This window comes from Octopus sinensis, linkage group LG9 (genome assembly GCF_006345805.1).
Source record: "Octopus sinensis linkage group LG9, ASM634580v1, whole genome shotgun sequence".
Lineage (NCBI taxonomy): Eukaryota > Metazoa > Mollusca > Cephalopoda > Octopoda > Octopodidae > Octopus > Octopus sinensis.
The window spans coordinates 94,121,219-94,142,101 of NC_043005.1; the positions used below are offsets into that span (position 1 = coordinate 94,121,219).

At 36.0% G+C, this 20,883-nt stretch overlaps 1 protein-coding gene and 1 long non-coding RNA gene across 2 annotated transcripts; both read right to left on the bottom strand.

The window, feature by feature from the left end:
• Positions 1-13,671: 13,671 nt before the first annotated feature.
• Positions 13,672-20,149, bottom strand: LOC118764916. The gene is made up of 3 exons (XR_005000754.1): positions 20,138-20,149; positions 16,283-16,287; positions 13,672-13,895 (listed from the first exon to the last, which is right to left on the bottom strand). It is a non-coding gene; the product is annotated as an uncharacterized LOC118764916 (long non-coding RNA).
• On the bottom strand, positions 13,895-15,766 carry LOC115215638 (serum response factor-like). The gene has a single exon (XM_029784887.2). It carries the CDS (start codon positions 15,694-15,696, stop codon positions 14,095-14,097), a length of 1,602 nt encoding a protein of 533 aa, XP_029640747.1. The 5' UTR covers positions 15,697-15,766; the 3' UTR covers positions 13,895-14,094.
• Positions 20,150-20,883: the final 734 nt, after the last annotated feature.

Below are 20,883 nucleotides of genomic sequence, written 5' to 3' on the forward strand. Positions count from 1 at the left end.
GACTCCTTGAAAGCCATTTTTGTTCATCTAATCCATTAATTAGTTAATACACATGCACAGATAGATATAAATAAATGGTATAATAGAATCCTAAGTAAATGATGGATGTATTATGCAGGACAAGATACTTATTCTCTACTTTTACATGATTTTGTTCAATTTCAGAATAGATTTGCTGGTTCTTGGTTTCTGGCGAGCTAATCACTGGTTTGTTACATTTTTGATGGTGAGGGATGCTGACAAAGGGTTTCATTTAAAAGTATTGGACAGTAACATTTTTTTCAACCCTCAACACATCTTCCTCCCCTCAGAGCTACAACCACACCAGATGATGCAAACAGAAATCATCATCTATGTTTAATAGTTACCAATAATTTGAGCAGTTGATTGGGACAACCATTAGAGCAGCATTGGACAAAATGCCTTGTAATACTTATTCTCACACTTCACATTCATCATCATCATCACCATTTAATGTCCACTTTCCCATGCTTCAATGGGATGGATGGAGTTTAATGAAGCAGGTTTTTTGCAGCCAGATGTCCTTCCTGTTGCCAACCCTCACATGTTTCCAAGCAAGGTAATATTTCCTCATGGTCAGACATGTTTTCACAGGATATGAGAAATGAATTTCATTCATTTACAACACACACACACATAGAGGCTTCTTTCAGTTTTGCCTTATGAGATCTACTAGCTGGTCTAGGGTTATAGTAGAAGATACTAGCCCAACATGCCACATAGTAGGACTCAACCTGAAACCATATGGTTGGGAAGCCAGGCTCTCAACCATGCAAGCCCACAACCACAATCCTGCTGAAGACAACTTTTTGGGATGGTCAATAAAATAAAGTACCAGTCAAAAATACTGAGGGCAATGCTCCTGATCAATCTCCTCCTCCCACCAAAATTGCTGGCCTTGTGCCTAAATTAAAAACAAAGAGTTTATACAGACACACAATGTAATTAGTTTTTCAACAGTTCTCTCAATATCTTCATGTTCATGTAGTTTCAATAGCAGCATAAATGAAGTTGCTTATGTAAGAACTCAATGAAGTACTGCATCAAAATATGTGCAGGATGGTTTGATTAAACTGAAAGCAAGCAAAAATTAGTCTAATGTCAGCAGGGCAGCACAGGTTGCCCTGTTAACATTAGCTGTGAATTTCTAGATATTGTTATTTCCCATTTTTTTTTAACTACCCAGATAACTGAAGAGAAATTGCTATAAGACAGGCCTATTTTATGCAAGTAATGAAAATATATTCATTAATAGAAAAATGTGAGTGACAGTGATGACAATGGTGATTATGTGGTCATTAAATAAACTAAACAAATGAATGGGAAAATCTTTCAGAGAATAAAAGAAATATTATTTTTTCAGTTAGATATTTTATAACAACCATCAGGTACCTATTAATATGGCCTGAATAAACAACAAAAGTATTAACCAACTAAGTAAGATTCTTAAACTATCTATCAACCCAAGCAATCCAAGTTTCACTTTTAAGAAGAAATATATAATGAAAGTAATATATATATATATACACATACCCAAAACAAATAAAACTTTTCCAAAAGAGAAAAAAAGGCAAATTCTCACCAACCATTCTGATTTTTAGGTGTTGCCAACTAATTCTCTTAAAATATAGCTTTAAAAAATATTAACTCATCAGATCAGCAATATATATGTATAATTTACATATGTATGCGTTTGTGTGTGTGTATACACATACATACACATTTGTATGCATATATATGTGTGTATGAACAAACAAGTTAAATATGCAATCTATTCCTGTCTGGTTTCGAGAGAATCTTCCATGAAAATAGAGACAGACAGACAGACATAGACAGGCTGTAATTTTACTGATATAATTCCATAAAGATAGCCTTAACCTTTAGTTAGTGGTTCAACAACTCACACTCTACAATCAGACTTCACACTATCTGATGGTTAAAAGTAAATGTTGAGTTTAGTTAGGATGTGAACACACACACATTAAAAATAAAACTGAAAATGTCTAAAGTTTACCAAACTGAAATTTCCAAGAAGTTATTACAAAACATAAAAGCATACATGTATGTTTATACATACATGCCTTTTAATGTGCATATGTGTGTGTGAGTTGAGCGTATATGTATAATTAAGATAAGTATTAGTTAGACAAAAGATAATATTCTTTACACACACAGAAGATATATATATATATATAATATATATATATATAATATATATATATATATTATATATATATATATATATATATATATATATATATATATACATACACAAAGAAGCCAACGATTTGTTAGCTTTATGGGCTGGCTGTGATATTTTCATCTTTAGCAAACAGGTAACTGCTATTTCTTTCAATAAAGTGCAGATATAGCTGGCTAACTATTTATTTCAGATTATGACTAAGCAAAAAACAAAAGAACAAAGCTTACCAACAACAGCAATCCAAAACACCCCCTTCTTAGCCAAAATAAACCATAATTCTATTATAGTGAAAGAATAGAGTAGAGCAACCATAGATGTTATCAGATGAGCTTTCACTCAATGCCTAACAATGCAACTGTTGCTGGTGCAGGCCATCACCAATTTCATCTGATCCAAATTTTAACCTAATGATGATATAATAATACTGATGTAGCACAAATTTGTTAACTATTCTTATACTAGTACAACCAGGTGCTTTATATCATTTCTTAAAGTCTATCTTCTAATTTTAATCAGCCTCAAATTGTACTTGATAAATTTCATTGAAGTCATCAATTAATTTAGTTTGAAAATTATTAACACATCTAGGGATTAAGATTTTGTTATTTTCTGGATAGAATTAAATTTCAGCATACCTTTACTATTCTAAGTGAATTAGGTTATTCAACTTTCATGTCTTCAGGAATAAGAGTCATTCTTGAAATACAACTCTAAACACAGATAAAGGACTATTTTTCATGTGATAAGCATGTCTTGAAGTACATAAGGGCTTGTGTCTTTTAAAATTTAAAATTTTTATTTATTAAAAGGTTTCTTTTAGATATTTTCACATAGAACCAATGATATAATATTCATGACAAAGGTTTTAGATCATTTGTTCTAAGCAATATGGGACAGTAAGACTAATCAATCAGTGCTCAAAAAAGATTATAAATACTTAATTATGCCAATCTAAAGGTTCTCTATGACCAAGTGACAGCATTACTGCTTAACACTTTATTTTGAACTGATTCTCATATTTTCATTGTCACCATCCACTAAAAGGGGTTTTATGTACAATTTTCTCTGTCAAAATAAGATGGGTTCAATCATCATCATCATTTAACATCTGTTTTCCATGCTGGCATAGGTTGGACGGTTTGACTGGGGACTGGGAAAGCCAGGAGGCTGCACCAGGCTCCAATCTGATCTGGCAATGTTTTTACAGCTGGATGCCCTTCCTAATGCCAACCACTCTGAGTGTAGTAGATGCTTTTTATGTGCCACCGGCATGAGAGCCAGTCAAGTAGCACTGGCATTGGACACATTCAGATGGTGCTTTTTACATGCTACTGGCACAGGAGTTAGTCAAGGGTGCCATGTGGGAGGGGGGCTGGCATCGACCATGTTCGGATGGTGCTTTTTATGTGTCACTGGCACGGGGAGCTAGTCAGGCAGCACTGGCAATGACCCATGGCATGAATGGTGCTTATTGCATGTCACCAGCACGGGAGCCAGTCAGGCAGCACTGGCGTCGGCCAGCAATTTAGAACTAAATATTCTTCCAGATTCACTTGAGACAACCATGAAGGAGAAGCAATAATTATTTTTCACCTAAATTGATTGAAGCAAATAGAGAAGGTAATAAGGTAATATACTCCTGCTTTTGATTAACTCATAACCTTAGGGACCATGAAATCACCAAAGTTTATGTAGTTTTCTAGATGAGGCTGGTGACTGTCCAGAAAGCCCTTTTTATTACTTGTAAGATAATGAGTAATTATAGTAGTATTTTATCTAAAAGTTGACCATGTTTCACAAAGGAGGTTATGTCTGAAAGAATAGATAACAGAATTTTCAGTCTTGGAATTAGAGTCAAAAATGCTCAAAGAATGAGCCCCATTTTCTATATTTCAGTATTCAACCCAGTTAAAGAGCTAAATATTACAAAGCTATTTATAAAATTTTCAAATTAGGTATTTCCTTTGAATTATGATTTGTAACTGTTCAAAAAGAAACAAGGAGAGAGATAGGGGCTAGATATGATTGAGTTAAATTAATTTGATTATTTCATTTAGCAAAAACAAAGAGAGCTGACTTTACAAAGAGATAATTGAAAAAAAAAAAAATTCTTCATGGTACAATTGATCAACTCAAACTTTTCTTAATTTTGTAAAATCACCCCAGCCATTTTAGAAAATTTGGATATTTGCACCTGAATTGTTTAAAGAAATTTAACTATTTCATCATATTTCTATTGAAATACATTTCCTCTGTTTCAATGAATTTTGTAAATGATGAAGAATTTAGATCAAAATTTTTTTTCATTTTTAAGCTGGAGCTTGGAACATAAATTAACATGACATTTTGATGTAAGGTTTTCATTCAGATCACTTTGAAACAGGAAGTTTTTATCATAGAACTATGGATGGTTTTCAGGTGAGTTGGTATCAAAAGGGTTAATAAGACAGCTGGTTTGTTGTTCCCCACATCAACAATCAAATATGGAGTTTTAATATAATTGCTGCATGCTTTATCTCCCCATACCCTTAGTGGTCAATAATCTACACCTTGAAATTAATATATTACTTCTCTAAAGCTGATATATACTAACCCATGAAAACTAGTTACATCAAACCAAACTAATGAACCTTCACGAGTTTCAAAAAGATTAGCTCTGCATTCATTTATGACTGAGTGAATGAGAAGTAGTCTTATGGATAACTGGTGTAAGAATACACCATGCTTTAAAATATTTATGGCCAGACTGATGCTATCTTGGAGAAGTAGAACTACATCTTAATCCTTTATGTTTGTTAACTTAACAAAAATATCAATAGTTTGAGGTGTGTTAAAATGATAACCTACATTATAGATGTTTGCTTACTGGATGGTTTTTTTAGTCTGGAGAATGTTATAAATGTACTTAAGGAATCTAACAGTATGCTGCTTGGTAAAGATCCTACACTCAGACTGACCAAGTTATTAATCCAAACTGGTTCCATTTGGTAGCTTGATCTGTCACAAGCAGAGCAGGTCACTGTACAAAACAATTATGTTCAGCGATATGCTCACGCTCCAATGCCTATTTCTCACCAAATTTTGTTAGTTATGATAGAAAGGACAGGATTGAGAGAGAAATCAAGAAAAGATGGATGACTTGAGAGATAAACCATGAGGCAGGAAATGCAGCTTGAATTAGAAAGTATCCTGCACTCACAAGAGGAGTATCTTTCATTCACACTCCAGATCTCACTTGGTCTTTGAACTTGGATTTCTTGTTTGATAAATTAGGAGATGATAGGGATATAAAAATCAGTTCTGTTATGGAATATAGAAAATATTGATATTTAAATAAATCTGGATGCAGACACCATAAATGAATGTGGAGTTCAACATTGTAAGGTCTAAGGATAAGAAGGAGGGGAGGTTTTTGGCTAGTGGAGGCACCTATTGATAATCTAAACATCTGTGTTTTTGAATAAGGTAGGTTTCCTAAAGCAGTTGCTCTGGACACACAGTGCTTGTCAAGATGTAACATGACAGACGTGCTTAACTTCAGCCATGTTAAAATGATAGACTGCACAATTGATAATCTACTCACTAGAAGTTGTTTCTTGTTGAAGAATATTGTAACATAGCCTGAGAAAGCAAACATTTCGATGGACTTGCAGCTGACACCAGAATAGCTGGGTCACTGGTTCATTGTCTCAAGGACAACTCTGATCCAGAATGATTGATAAAATGGTTGCTTTTTTTCAATACACACTGTCTCTTTTTGATTGCATGAGATTACTCAAAGAGCTTCTTGGACTAAGCAATTTTCAGACCTTATTGCTCTCAGGGTATGTAGGTTTAACATGTTGAGTTATTATCTTTAATGCTGAAGGAAAATGAATCTTTTAGTTCAAATGTCAAGGAAACACATGGTCTTCACCTATTCATTACCATATTTCTGCTGAACAACACTGCTTTTACTTGAATTAATTTTGAAAATAATGAAGAATTTAATAAAATAACTTTGTCATTAAGCTGGTGTTGCAAGGTTGTAATTCAGATCCCTTTAAAACAGAAACCTTATTACAGAACCAGGAGCAGTCACTGGCAAGTTGATATCAAAAGAGTTAATGAATACTCTTAAGTATTCAGGAACTGACCTTGAGAGTTAGGGTGGATGAAACTGTCGTGGCATTGGCATTTTTATCATTGCTTTTAGATGTATTCCTATACAGAAAGGATGTAAATGAGTCAAAGTGATGCTGTCTTGGAGAGACAGGCTTATATCTGATTCAACTCCCAACTTAGTCAATTTAACAGAAATGTCAAAGATCAAGTCTGTTAAAATAATTAACAGTCTTCTTATCAAATGTTCCTTTTCAGATTAGAACTAATTTGAAAGTGAACCACAGCAAATTATTTTTAAAAAATATATAAATCAACATCGTTCTAATCAAATGTTTTCACTATTCCAATCTATTGTTGTTATTGTGGAAGTTCAATACCGAATTCCAGCTGAAGTGGTAAAACAACATAAATTTGAGATTTGAAACATCTGGGGAGAGCTTGGCCATGTGCATAAGGCACATCTAGCAAAACAACTAGCATTCCAATTACAAAACAGGTTCACCTTATAACTATAATCCATGAATTTTAGAGTCGTCTTGAAGTCATTAGTTTATCTTTCTTCTCATTTAGTAACTTTCTAAATCTTTTGATTTTCAAATGTATCTCAAACATTGAAGTCAATTGAGCAAGGTATTAAATGAATCATCTTCCTCATGGAGGCAGCAACAAGTGACTGAGACAGTTGGTGATATGCCATGCTTGAGAAGACCTTTCAAGCCATGTGAGATCGTAGTTGTAGCTGATGCTGGTGCACCCACCACACTGTTGGAGTGGTTGGCATTAGGATGGGCATCCAGCAGTAGAAACATTGCCAGATCAGACTGGAACCTGGTGCAGTTCCCCAGCTTAGCAGTTTTCAGTCAAACCATCCAACCCATGCCAGCATGGAAAACAGACAATAAATGATGATGATGGTGGTGGTAATGATAATCTTTTAGTAAGTAAGGGAAGGCAGTGCTCATGACCCATTACAGGGTCTTTGAGACAGGTGAGAGGAAGGTATCCTCAAATCAGAGATTTAGCTTGAATGCTCACAACAAAGTGGACTCTGTTAAAGATACCTAGGGTGCCAGGTAACCAGGTGAAATCGTCATAATCATCGTTTATGCTGGAAGGGGTTGGATGGTTTGACATAGAGCTGGCCAGGCTCCAATTGTCTGTTGTGGCATGGTTTCTATAGCTGGATGCCCTTCCTGATGCCAGCCACTTAACAGTGAGCTATGTGCACTTTATGTGCCACCAGCATGGGTGCTTTTTATATGGCACCGGCACCCAAAATGACAAGCCTGTATGTGTGGAAGACAGCAATTTTCTTTAGCTCGATGTGTCTTATCAAGTACTGTAAATCACCACAACTCCCAGTCCCTTGTTATTTCCTCAATGAGGCCCAGTGTCTAAAAATCCTTTTTCACCACTTCATCCCATATCTTTCTGGGTCTACCCTTCCACAGGAACCCTTCACAATTAGAACTCGACACTTCTTTATGCAGCAGTTCTCATCCATACGCATCACATGATCAAACCCATTGCAGTCTTCTCTCTTGCACACAACATCTGATACCTCTTACACCCAGCTTTCTCCTTAAATCAATTACACCCAGCTATGTGTGCACACTGATATTACCCATCCAGTAGAGCATGTTAGCTTCATTTCTTTCAAGCCTCCACAAGTCCTCTGCAGTCACAGCCCATATTTCACTGCTGTGTGACATAGCTTTGTGTACACAGGCATCATACAATCTGCCTTTCACTCTGAGGGAGAGGCCCTTATTTACCAACAAAAGTAGAAGCTCTCTGAACTTTGCCCAACCCATTCTTATTCTAGCAATTATACTTTCAGAACTTCCTCCACCAATACTAATTTGGTCTCCTAGGTAACAGAAGCTATCTAATGATCCCCCCACCCCCAAGCATTTGAGGGAGTCTATTGTCTGCACATTTTTAGTGCTTATTGTACTTATTTTATCAATCTCTATTTGTATAAGCAATAAGTTAAAGGGCATAAAAGAACACAACATAAACACAGACATGGCTATCTTATATATATATATATATATATATATATATATATAAGTGTGTGTGTGTATGGCCTAGAGTCCTAAAGTTAATATAGGAAAGACCAAAATGTTCAACATATGGGAAATGAGTAGAAAGGAACTCAATACCAATTTGGACATAAAAGATGTAGTGGGATTACTGGCAGAATGACAGAACAGTTAGCAGCATGGTCGCCCATGAAATGATTACATTTGTTGACAAAAAGCAGATTATGAAGCATGTTTGAAGAGTGTGATGTTGAATGCCAGTAAGACATGGACATTGCATGAGAAAAATGTATGGAAATAAGAGAATTGAGTACAGTCCATTAGGTGGGTAGTAATATCTTGCATGAGAGGTGATGCATAAATTAACCAAGAGACTAGTTAGGCATTAAGTACATCAGTTAACCATGTTGTATACCAACCCACTTGAGACTGCTTCTAATTGAATGATACAATCATTTTGTTTTAAAGTGATCTAAATTAAAACCTTCCACCAAAATATCATGTTAATTTATGATCCAAACACCAAATTAATAGAAACAAAGTTATTTTACTAAAGTCTTCATTATATTCAAAATTAATTGAAACAAAGGCCCTTGCATTTCAAAAGAAAAGTAGTAAAAAAATGCTAATGCATGTGGTATGGCTATGAATGTCATGGGGAAAATGTGCAATATATTTACAATGTAAGGTTTAATGACATAAGAAGACTCAGGGTATCATGAGGAACAGTGGTCATATCTTCTTAAGCTGCTGAGCCTCAGAAAAAGCATGACACAGGATTGTGAAGAAGGATGATATGCTTTGTGGCAGACCTGTCCAATCCATGCCAGCATGGTCAAATGGACATTAAAATGATGATACTTTTGAAAATATACAGTATTATATTATAATACAATATCGCAATAATTATAGTAAGATGCACAATGGGCTTTTTATTCTTTTACTTGTTTCAGTCATTTGACTGTGGCCATGCTGGAGCACTATCTTCAGTCAAAGAAATCAACCCCAGGACTTATTCTTTGTAAGCCTAGTACTTATTCTATTGGTCTCTGTGTCTGTGTTTGTCCCCGCCATCATCATTTGACAACCGATGCTGGTGTGTTTATGTCCCCATAACTTAGCAGTTTAGCAAAAGAGACTCAGTACTAGGCTTACAAAGAATTAGTCCTGGAGTCGAGTTCTTTGGCTAAAACCCTTTTAAGGCAGTGCTCCAGCATGGCCACAGTCAAATGACTGAAACAAGTAAAAGAACAAAAGAATATATAAATATACACGTCGGGCTTCTTTCAGTTTCTGTCAACCAAATCCACTCACAAAGTTTTGGTCAGCCCGAGGCTATAGCAAAAGACATTTGCCCAAGGTGTCACGCAGTAGGACTGAACCCGGAACTATGTGGTTGGGAAGCAAGCTTCTTACCACACAGCCACTCCTGCGCCTGTTTATATTATAAAAATGATGGAATGATAAAGAAGAAAATTTGCTTACTCAATACAGCCAAAGCCGTGAAAGACATTTTCAGTTTTCTTATAAGTATTAGATTTTGTAATCAGATAATTGCTAACAGGACATATTGTTTTTGAGAAAAGAAGTAAGTAGTTGCAATTACTTATAAAATACAGAAGAAAAAGAATTCACCCAGCACACACCGCAAAGTGGTTGGCATTAGGAAGGGCATCAAGTCATAGAAATTATACCAAAGTTGACACTGGAACTGGACTCTGTCAAACAGGCCAACCCTGTATGGAAAACATGTAAAATGATGATGATGATTTATATAAAGAAACTATAATATACACACACATATATATATACACACAAACTATAGGCAATCCCTGTTTATTTTGAACTCAAACCACACTCCCATTAAAGATTAGTTATGTACTTAGCTGCTGGTGTAGTGAATTTGCGGATATTAAAATTAAAAATTTGAAAAACAAATGATAAGAGTGCCTAGTTTAGTTTAATGTCTCACACCATCTAAGTATTGACTGATCATTCTTGAAATTGAGCAAATTAAGGAATTCATAACTTAGGTATAAAACCTCATTTAAATAGAGTTAATTGTATAATAGTGCAGAAGTAAAGGGGATGCAACATCTGGTAGATAAGAGGCCTGATGCAACTCCTTTCTACACTGGTATATTTCAAGGGAGGAATTGTCAGCTAACTAAACAAATGTAAGAGAGCGAGAGAAGTGATAAGGTGTGTGTGTGTGTGTGTATAAAACAACTGATGATCAGTTACTCTTTTCAGTTTCACTTAACTACTATATATATGTGTGTGTGTATTATATTACACACACACACACAGACACACATAATGTATATGTAGCAGAGAGTAATTCTATTAAGACATCGCAAAATATGCAAGAAATTATTTTTTTTAAATATAAAAAATACCTGTAAACTCTGCAGTAAAAAAAAATTATTAAATTGCCGACCTTCTGAATTGCACCATTCACTAGAGCAATGCTTCCCTGTAGAAGATTCGGGAGGGGGGTTTACATCTCTCCTCTTGCATACAATGAGAAACAGGTAAGTTTTGAAATTGGAGAAACTGAACTGAAGTGAAGAGCACTGCAAAGCAATAAACTATGAATTTTGCAATGCAGCGACTGATTCCAACAACCAACTATAAATGAGACACTCTAATGCAGTCACACAGTATGGTAGAAATAGCGACCAAATATCCTTGAAATCACATTCTACTGATAAAAGGAACAAAAAAGGAGGATGGACACATTGGACAATGTAGTTTTAGACATACAATAGAAGAGGGATGGTCATGGCTGGAACTCGTTTAGGCATAAATCAGCTTGACAGGTTGATTTGGGGCTAAACAACAATAACGAGTGGCTGTAGCACCTTGGGGTACCTGCTGTTTTCAGCTGTTGGAGCCCTCTGTCATTCTCTTAATATAGTTGAGGGTGGAGGGGGAAAACCCCCAAAACAATAAAATCACAGCCCTGTTTGTGTGAACTTTCGTTTTTTTCACACACAGTTAATGTTTCCTTTTACTTGCAATGTGAAAAACAATTTATGATATTATTATTATTATGCTAGAGTATAAGAATGTTATAGGGAAACTCTTACCCTGGATGATCTATTCAAGTAAGTTGTTTTTGAAGACAACATACATATATGTATATATGAGTGTGTGTGTATATGTATGTATGGATAGATAAGAGTTCTTAATTTAGCATCAAGATGTATGGTACCATCTGTTACAGAATTACAACCAGAACCACATCCTCCCTTCGTTTATTGATGTAATATTAACACATCTCCTCCTCCCTCTTATCTTAAATAGAGACCTGACAAGCTGTAATTATGAATTAACGGGTGCAGCTAATTTTCAAATGAAATTTCTTGATTAGCCGTGAAGGCATAGCTCAAAGAGCTTGGAAGGACATGCTCAAGGAAGGTATAAAAATAATAGTGAAGTACCTATCAAGATATGAAATGGGGAGTGGGAGTTTGTAATAGAAGAGCACACACACATACATACACACACATATATATATACACACACCCAAATAAAGATGTGCATGTGTGTGTATGCCTGTATGTGTGTGTATAAACACACACACCATATTTACTCGTGTATACTTCCTGATTTAGTGTTAAACAAAAAAAAAAAAATTTCCCTTCATAGTTTCTGCATTGTACCGTGTATAAGTCGCACCCCACTTTTTTAACAGTTAAAATAAAGTATAAAATAGAGCGACTTATACACGAGTAGATACGTTGTGTAATGTGTGTGTAGATAGAGAGATAGACTGATAGACAGAGAAAAAATGTGTTGAGACTGATATTTTTGCTAGTCTGTCTCACCCATTCATCCATTCCTGAAAACAAATTTTGTAATAGAATATTTGGTGTGGTTAGGAGAGAAGGTTTGATTAAATGAACAGAAGCAAAAAATATATAAATGAAAAAAGAAAGGTGATTTAGAAAGATCGACACACAAACGTGCACAACAAATAACTAGCTTGATATGTCTTGTTTTGATTGGAAATAACAGAGGTGTGGAGGCAAAAAAACAAGATTTTTTGTTAGAGGTGGGTGAAAAATATAATTGTTAAATGAAGAGAGAAGCCAGTCTTCGAGGGTTTTCATTTCTTTCTTTTTTTTCCAAAGCTAGTTTTGGGATCAATGTAGAGTGAATAGGGTGTTAATGTTAATATTTCTTTTTTAAATACGAATTAATTAAATGGCTAGTTATTATTTTTGTTTACGTTGACAGGAAGTAGTAGTTTTTAATGATGGATTTGTAGGAAGTGTTGACATTAATGATTATCTATGGGACACAGCGAATGCATACTTGCTTATATATATATATATGCACCCACACAAATAGACACATGTGCGTGTAATTCTAAAGAAATTCCCAATGTACATGTATGTAATGTGTTGGATAAATATACGCACATGCAAGATATAAAAAGATACAGGGAGCTAGTTATAGAAGTACTTAATAGCATAAACACCCACTCAAGAATACGGATCTGGGTGCGTGCAAGTATGTATATATGCACATTATATATGCATGCACATATATATGAATACAGACATGTATGTATGTATATGTAAGTGTTCCCCAGGAAAAAGAATGGGTCTATAAAATCTAAAGAAAATACTGAAACCAGCTTGGATACTAAGATTTTTTGTGTAGGTTGGGCACAGGGTCATCTAAGCTGATATATATATATATATATATATATATATATATAATCAGAATGCGCGTTTATGTCTTGCTTATAATACTTAGAGAGTGAGGAGGGGGAAGAAACTTAACAAGAACCTGCTAGTAGTAGTAGTAAACTCTTAATCAAAACAGAAAACAGACCCTACTTGTTTCCCAACAATTTTAAGATCGTCTTGTGTGTATATGTTATGTGTGTGTGTGTGTGTGTGTGTGTGTGTGTGTATACATAACACCAATGTGCTTATTATGAAAACAAATGCATACACTACAAGTACTTTTTTTTTTGTTAATTATAGAAGTAAACTGTTGGTAACAACAAAAACAACAGGAAATCATCTTACTATTGTTGATTCTGGCTGTTAGACTACATTACTCTTTCATCTATCATATTATACAACTCTTTAGTTATTAAACAATCAAGGAGAAAATTAAAAAGAGAAATGAGTCTGGAATCTGGCTTCTTTCTTCATCTAAACAGTAATCTCATCAAACTGCACACATATACGTATATACATATGTATGGTTGTGTGAGTCTATATATATATATATATATATTATATATATATATATGTGTGTGTGTGTGTGTATATGTACATATATATATGCATATAAATGCATATGTGTGTGTGTGTATATATACACACACACATATACAATGGAAGTAAAAAAGGCACGCATAAAATTAAATCGTTAAATTATAAAACTTTTCAAAAGAATAAAAACAAAAATAACAAACATGAGACTAATTAATGATGGTCGGCAAAAACAAGTGCAGCAGGGTATCAATTACTCCAAAATGTGACGACGACTGCATCCTCTCAATCAGTTCATCAGGTTCAACAGTGTTGGATCGATATCTTCAATTCACCAAACACTTCAACACTCAACTCAGAGTGAAATCTTATATATAAATTTATATATTTATATTTATCTGTATATACAGCATGTAATTGCGAGTGTATATATTTAAATATATCATATGTATGTGTGTGTGTGTGATGTGATGTTTAAATTTCATTTTCTTGCTTTCTTTGGTTGGGATAGTTCTGCGATTGCATTCGTAGTGTCTGTCGTAGCAAACTGCAGGACTGGGGAGCTTAGGGGCATGGGAAGGGTAATTATTTGTTGGGTTCCATTGTTTTGATCAGTGGATTGGAGGGCAGCTGATGGCTGAAAGTTTAGAAGAGAACCGTCTGGCAGTGTAGGGGCGGCATACACTACTCCTTGAGGGGTCTGATACATGACAAATCCAGGGGTCATAGTCGTGGCCGATGTCGTACCATGCTGAGCCGTGGCAGGTACAGACATAAGGTTTACAGTCTGGTTTTGGGTGTTGTTTGTACTTGTCGAAACCGACGTGGGTGATGTCGTGGATGCTGAAGCTGTTAGTTGTAAGGTTTCCCCGCTTACTGAAGTGACCGTCGTTGGGCTACTCATGTTTGTATTATTACTGGTGTTGCCAGATATATTGGCTATAGACACTACTTGTGTGTTAGGTAATCGGTACACAGGCGCGGCTGCCGTCTGGGCGATTTGTTGGGTCCCCTGTTGAAAGGGGATTGTAAATTGCGTCCCTGGCTGCAAAATAGCCGTTAGACTAGGCGATACCTGCATGGAGATATTAGTGTTTGTGTTGCCATTGCTGGTGGTAGAATGCGTCGAGGCGGTGGTAGCATGAGCAGCAGTGACAGAAACCGGCTTAGTCGTGGTAGCAGAGCTTGATGGTATCGTTGATAGAGTGGAAGGCACCAGCGAGGCCAGGGGTAACTGATTCTGACCGACACCAGTCGAAGTAACGTACAGGGACGTTGATTGTGGCGGTGGAGGCGACGATGTAATGGCGTTACCTATAAGTTGAGATCTGTTTAGCACCTGGTCCCCTGGCATCTGGGCCAAAAGGGGTTTCAAATCAGCTTTATTTTCATCCTCCACTGAATACGTTAGTTCAGTTTCTTCGAATCCGGTAGGGTTCATACGTTGTTGATGGGAAGGACCATCAGCAGAAGTGTCCGGGGAATTTAAACAGGTTTGGATAAGGGCTTTTCCGCTGTCACTCGTTATCATGGGTTGAAGCTTGCGAGTAGCGAATGTATATACATGTCCCGTTTCACTCGCCACAAGCAGCATTACCTGAGTACCAGTTAATGTAGATAATTCATAAGCTTTTTTCATGATCCCAGTTTTTCTTTTACTGAACGTTGTATACCTGCGAAGTTTATTTTGAATAAATTCCATTTTGATTTTGACACGACCTTTTGTCTTTTTGCCAGGTTTTAGTCCATCGGGCGGTCGTCTAACCTGATGTTGGCTTTGGTTTTGTTGATGTGACTGTGATTGTAAATGTAAATCGTTTCCAATGCAATCACTTTCTGAATCTGAATCCGAATTATCGTCACCAAGTTCGTTATTGGAATGTGTTGAAACCATGGTTGTCTGCATCCTGCTGCCTGGAGCCAAACTCAAGTGTTTAGAGTCAGCCCCACTCGGAGCGGTCGATGCAATTCCCGAAGTTTTGAATACGCTTTGATCCACTAGTAGTCTACTACCATTTGTTATGTTATCTGAATGGACGTACTGCGATACTGTTAACGTTTCACAGTGATTAGAATTCTGCATTGTCAACGAGAAAGGAATAATTTACCAAATTAAACGAACGACCGTCAACAGGAAAGCCATAACGGGAAAGTGAGGAACGAATTACATCCAAGTATTCAATAACTACACAAATATATACTTCCGCCAAAAAAGTTCATTACGATTCGCTATTGTCAAATATAAAGAAAACTAATAAATAACTACGACACAAACACTAATGATTATTTAAGGGAAACTACTATATTGTCAGGCATTCGCAATATAACTGTCAGCAAAATAACTGTGTATTTGCGTGTATGCAATGAAACTAGCGCGGAAGAATATGTGAGGTTGGTCGTGTTGTGTTACCCGTATCAAGTTTGGAAGTACGGGGTTCCCATATATGGATGGCACGGCCAAATATGGCGCACGTGGAATGTGTGTGTGATTGACCCGCCCCTCGCTTCACTCACTCTCTCTCTCTCTTCGTTTAATATTCTTCTTATCACTAACTCTTTCCCCCTCCTTCTCTCCACTCCTCTATCTTTTAGTCTTTCTCTAAAAAAAAAAGAACCTTCTCCTCTTACCCTCTCTCATTCTCTGTGCAACAGTAACATACCGCTCCCACTTCGACTATTTGTCTTGTTGGTACTGACGATAAGCTTTCAATAAACTATGGTAGCCACTGAATGTCACTTTTCTTAATTAAAGTTTGCCCATTCATATTTTTTCTTAATATTAAAATAATTCATGAAAACAGAGATAAAGATCAATTTATTGATAAAAAAAATACCTGTAATATGCAGAACTCCCCAACTTTACTCAATATTTTGTTCACTATCAAAATAATTCATTGTGCGTCTAATTATAATTTTTCTTTGATCAAAGTAAATTTCATATTAAAGAATAGTAATTGTAGATTATTCCTTATAAAAAAACACAAGAAATAAATCTTTAATTATTAAATATTCATTTTATTTTAAACTTATCAACATAAAAGCAGAATCGAAATTCTATTGCAGGCGAGTAAGTGCTTCTGTAATAAAGAAAGGGCAACTGTCGCATGTTGCGTGCTTTTTTTACTACTAACTTTCACAAAAGCGTGTTTGTTCGTGTGAGAGGCTCTGACAACTCGAGGTTTTATTTAGAACCACTTCTCTCTCTCATTGCATCTGTCTATCTTTCTACCTTATGTTCTCTTACTGTTTTCTCTCACTTTTTAACACTCATTTTTCTCTGTCTATCTATCTGTCTGCCCGTCCATCTGTTTGTCTATGCCTTTCTCTCTCTAAATTAATTTTTCCTTCCTCATCTAATCTTCTATCCTTTCCTCTCTTTTCTTCCATTATGCTTCACTTTTTCTCGTTCTCTTTATAACTTTTAATCTCTCATACTTTCATTTATGTTGTTATCTCTCATATTCTTTTAATCTCTTCTTATACTTTCCTTCTATTTTACTAATTTCTCTCCTTCTACATACCTCCTCCGTATTTCTTGTAGGCACCCTATCTTGTCTATCTTCCCTCCTCCTTTTCTCACATTCCTATTTTCGTTTTCATTTCTGTTTCTCTTGATCTTTCTGTCTCGCCTTTTTCTTTTCTCCATTATATCTCCATCTCTTTACTTCTCTTTTTACTACTCCCCTTTCTCCATCTTTAAACCACCACCACCTCCTTTTCTTCTTCTTCTTCTTCTTCTTCTTCTCTTCTTCTTCTTCTTCTTCTTCTTCTTCTTCTTCTTCTTCTTCTTCTTTACTGACCTTTCACTCATATTCTTACCATTATCTTTTTTCTGCGTTTCAGTCATTAGACTGCGGCCATACTGGAGCACTGCCTTGAAGAATTTTAGTCGAAGGAATTGAGGCCAGTACTTATTTTTTAAATCTGGTACTGTTGGTCTTTTATGTCCAACAGGTAAATTACAAGGATGTTAACAAACCAACTCTGGTTGTCAAACGGTGATGGTTGACAAACACACCCACAAACCCCCACGCACATACATATATACACTCATACAAATATACATACATGGACCAGATTACTACCTCCCACTTTGAAGGGTATGCGTTTGTAATCCAGGAACAGGAAATATCAATCCAATACCCAATGCACAAAAGGGACAGATATGCAGAAAAAGCAGTAAAATGTGACGACCGATGCAGATTTTGTGGAGTTTACACTGAAGATATCGCCCACATCAGAAGCAGTTGTCCAAAAATGTCATCACAGTATTATCTGCAGTTACTCTATCCAGATTATAAGTTCAAGTTTATACCTGTAAATATTGCGACCCTGGGATATGTAACACACTGCCTAAATGCCAATCTTCAGAAATTAGGTTTCCGCAAAACCAGAAAGGAGAAAGCTAATTCTAAGACTACAGATCCAATCAATCACTGGAACTGTAAAAATCTGTAAAACTTTCCGGAAGTTTATCATTTAAGTATATATGAGCATGTCTTGATATGCAAGCATATGCATGAGAATACATACATAAAACGAAACATACAAATCTGCACATATACATACATGCATGCATATCCTGTTGTTGCTGTTGAAATTCCAATGAAAGAGCCTTGGATCTAGGTTAGAAACCGATTCTTTTTCTATTGGCAAGAAATCTTGAAAAAAAACTGAATATTGATATACATGAAATGAAACTGAATAATGATATGTATGTACATACATACAGAGACGTATGCATACATGTATACATCCATACATGCATGCATACATACATACATACAATATTAAGCTTAGAAGCTATGCACAGTAACAGAATTTCTGACGAAAGTAGAATAAATTAAACCGCATATATATATATATATATATATATATATATATATATACGAGGGGTGTATGAAAAGTCTTGAGCCTCAAAAAAACAAAACATGGTACAAGACTTCTGATGATTTATTTTTCAACATAGTCCCCCCCGATGGCTCAACAGTTTCTCCAGCGGTGCTGAAGCGCCATTATCCTGGCGTAGAACTCGTTTGTTCGAGACTCCAATAAACTTCCTACAGCGTCTATGATGTCATTGTCACTGGCAAAATGGCGACCAGCCAGGGCTTTTTTCCTTTTTGGAAATAGATGAAAGTCAGAGGGGGCTAAGTCTGGCGAATAAGGTGGATAGGGAACAAGTTCGTATCCGCAATCACGAATTGTTGACATGGCAATCACTGAGGTGTGTGCTGGAGCTTTGTTGTGATGAAAAAGGATTCCTCTGGTGAGCATGCTTGGCCTTTTTCCTTTGACTGCTTCTCATGCTGAGAATAATACAGCCCTGTCATGGTGTGACCTTTTTCAAGATCAGCAAAACACCTTGAGAATCCCCTAAAATGGACGCCATGACCTTGCCAACTGAAGGAATGACTCTGGCCTTCTTTTAGGTAGGAGTAGATGTGTGCTTCCACTGCTTTGATTGTTCTTTGGTTTTAGGCTGGTAGAGACGGACCCAACTTTCATCTATAGTAATGAAACAAGCTAGAAAATTCTCTTCATCGGCTTCAAACAGTTCCAGATTTCTCGTAGACAAAGTGCATCTGGTGCGTTTCTGTTCAGGAGTCAAAAGGCGAGGGACCCACCTTGCAGAAACCTGAAGTGTCTCCATTTGGCAAAAGAGCCTGCTATATTAATTACTGCCATTGAGAGGCTAACAAAGACCTGGAAAACAATTCTCACTCTTAGAAAGGAGAGTGGAACAATTATCTCCAATGCCATAAACACTTCAAAGGGAATATTTCAAAGAGATAGTCTCTGTAAGTTTGTCTATGTTGGCGTTAGATTCATTGTCATTCCTGCTACAAAAATCAAATGGCTACATGCAACTGCTAGAAATATTAATGTAACCCATCATTTTGTGGATGACCTCAAAAAATGTTAAAAATGTTAACTATGCAAAAAAAAAAAAACAGCTGGAATTAATAATATTTTCAGCCGACATAGGAATGGAATTTGGCCAAAAGAAATGTTTATAATTGATTGTTGAATGGGGAAAATCTGCACCCCAGACCCAAAACTTGTGCAGCAATTCTCTCACTATCTCTCCTGTCCCACACAAACAATGCTATGAGTACCTAAGCATTGATGAAAATATATCATACGAAGGTACTTTGAATAAAGATAGAGTGACCCACGAATATTATAGCAGACTTAGAAAAATAAGGCAGCTGGAACTCCCATAATGCATTTGCAGTACCAGTGCTGATTCCAACATTTGAGACATTTTTGTGGTCTATAGAAGAAATCCATTTCATAGACATTAAAACCCGCAAGATTCTGACTTCAACTGAAATCTCCACAGAAAAAGTGATATCGACAGGCCCTACCTTGGGAGGTAGAGGCTTGAAATTAGTAGACAGCCTTTGAACATCACATAGTCTCTCTCAGATAGCACTTGCTAATCAACAACAGCAAAAATAAATTCATTAACTTAGTGCTGAAAAGTGATGAAAACAATATTCTAGGCATCGGAAGTGAACTCCCCAAGAAGTATTCTCTTCCTGATGACCTCCCATACAATCCCAATACAGTCGCATTAACATACTTCAAAAAAGACCTGGAAGTGAAACGCTCAGTGTACCAAAGAAATTTTAAAAAAGACCATGTATGGGTATGTTTCCTGAAGACTTGAAGAAGACAATAACATTGAAATGAAGTGAAGCCTCTCTTGGACTCGTGACTAATCGAAAACAATCTAAAAACAGGAGATTGCTACTAAATACCTAATAAACAAAAGAGACAATAAAGCCCCTTGAAATCCAAAATGCAACCGAAAATGTAGATTATGTCATATTTCTGTGGAAGACATCCCACATTGTGATTGGCTGCCAAAAAGTATATACATACACCAAACCCGGGGGACCTAAAACTATGACCCATTGTAGCTGGCCCAGCCTGTGAAACACACAGACTAAGTCTATTTATGGACATCCTCCTGAAACCCTACCTTAAACACATCAATAGCCATATTAGAGATGACTTGGACATGTTAAATCACCTTCCAAAAAAAAATCAAGGAAGAAACAATCATGGTTTCATTTGATGTAGTTAATTTATATACCAGTATACCTCATAATTATGGGCTAGAGGCAATTCAGTTCTGGCTGGACCAATTTCTGAAAGAAATACCAAAAAGGATCAGTAAAGAATTCATTACTAATTCAGTTGAATTCATTCTACAAAATAACCACTTCATGTTTGACAATATGTTTTACTGTCAAAAATT

Coding starts and splice junctions, on each gene's coding strand:
- LOC115215638 (XM_029784887.2), bottom strand. CDS start 15,696: ATGCAGAATTCTAATCACTGTGAAACGTTAACAGTATCGCAGTACGTC.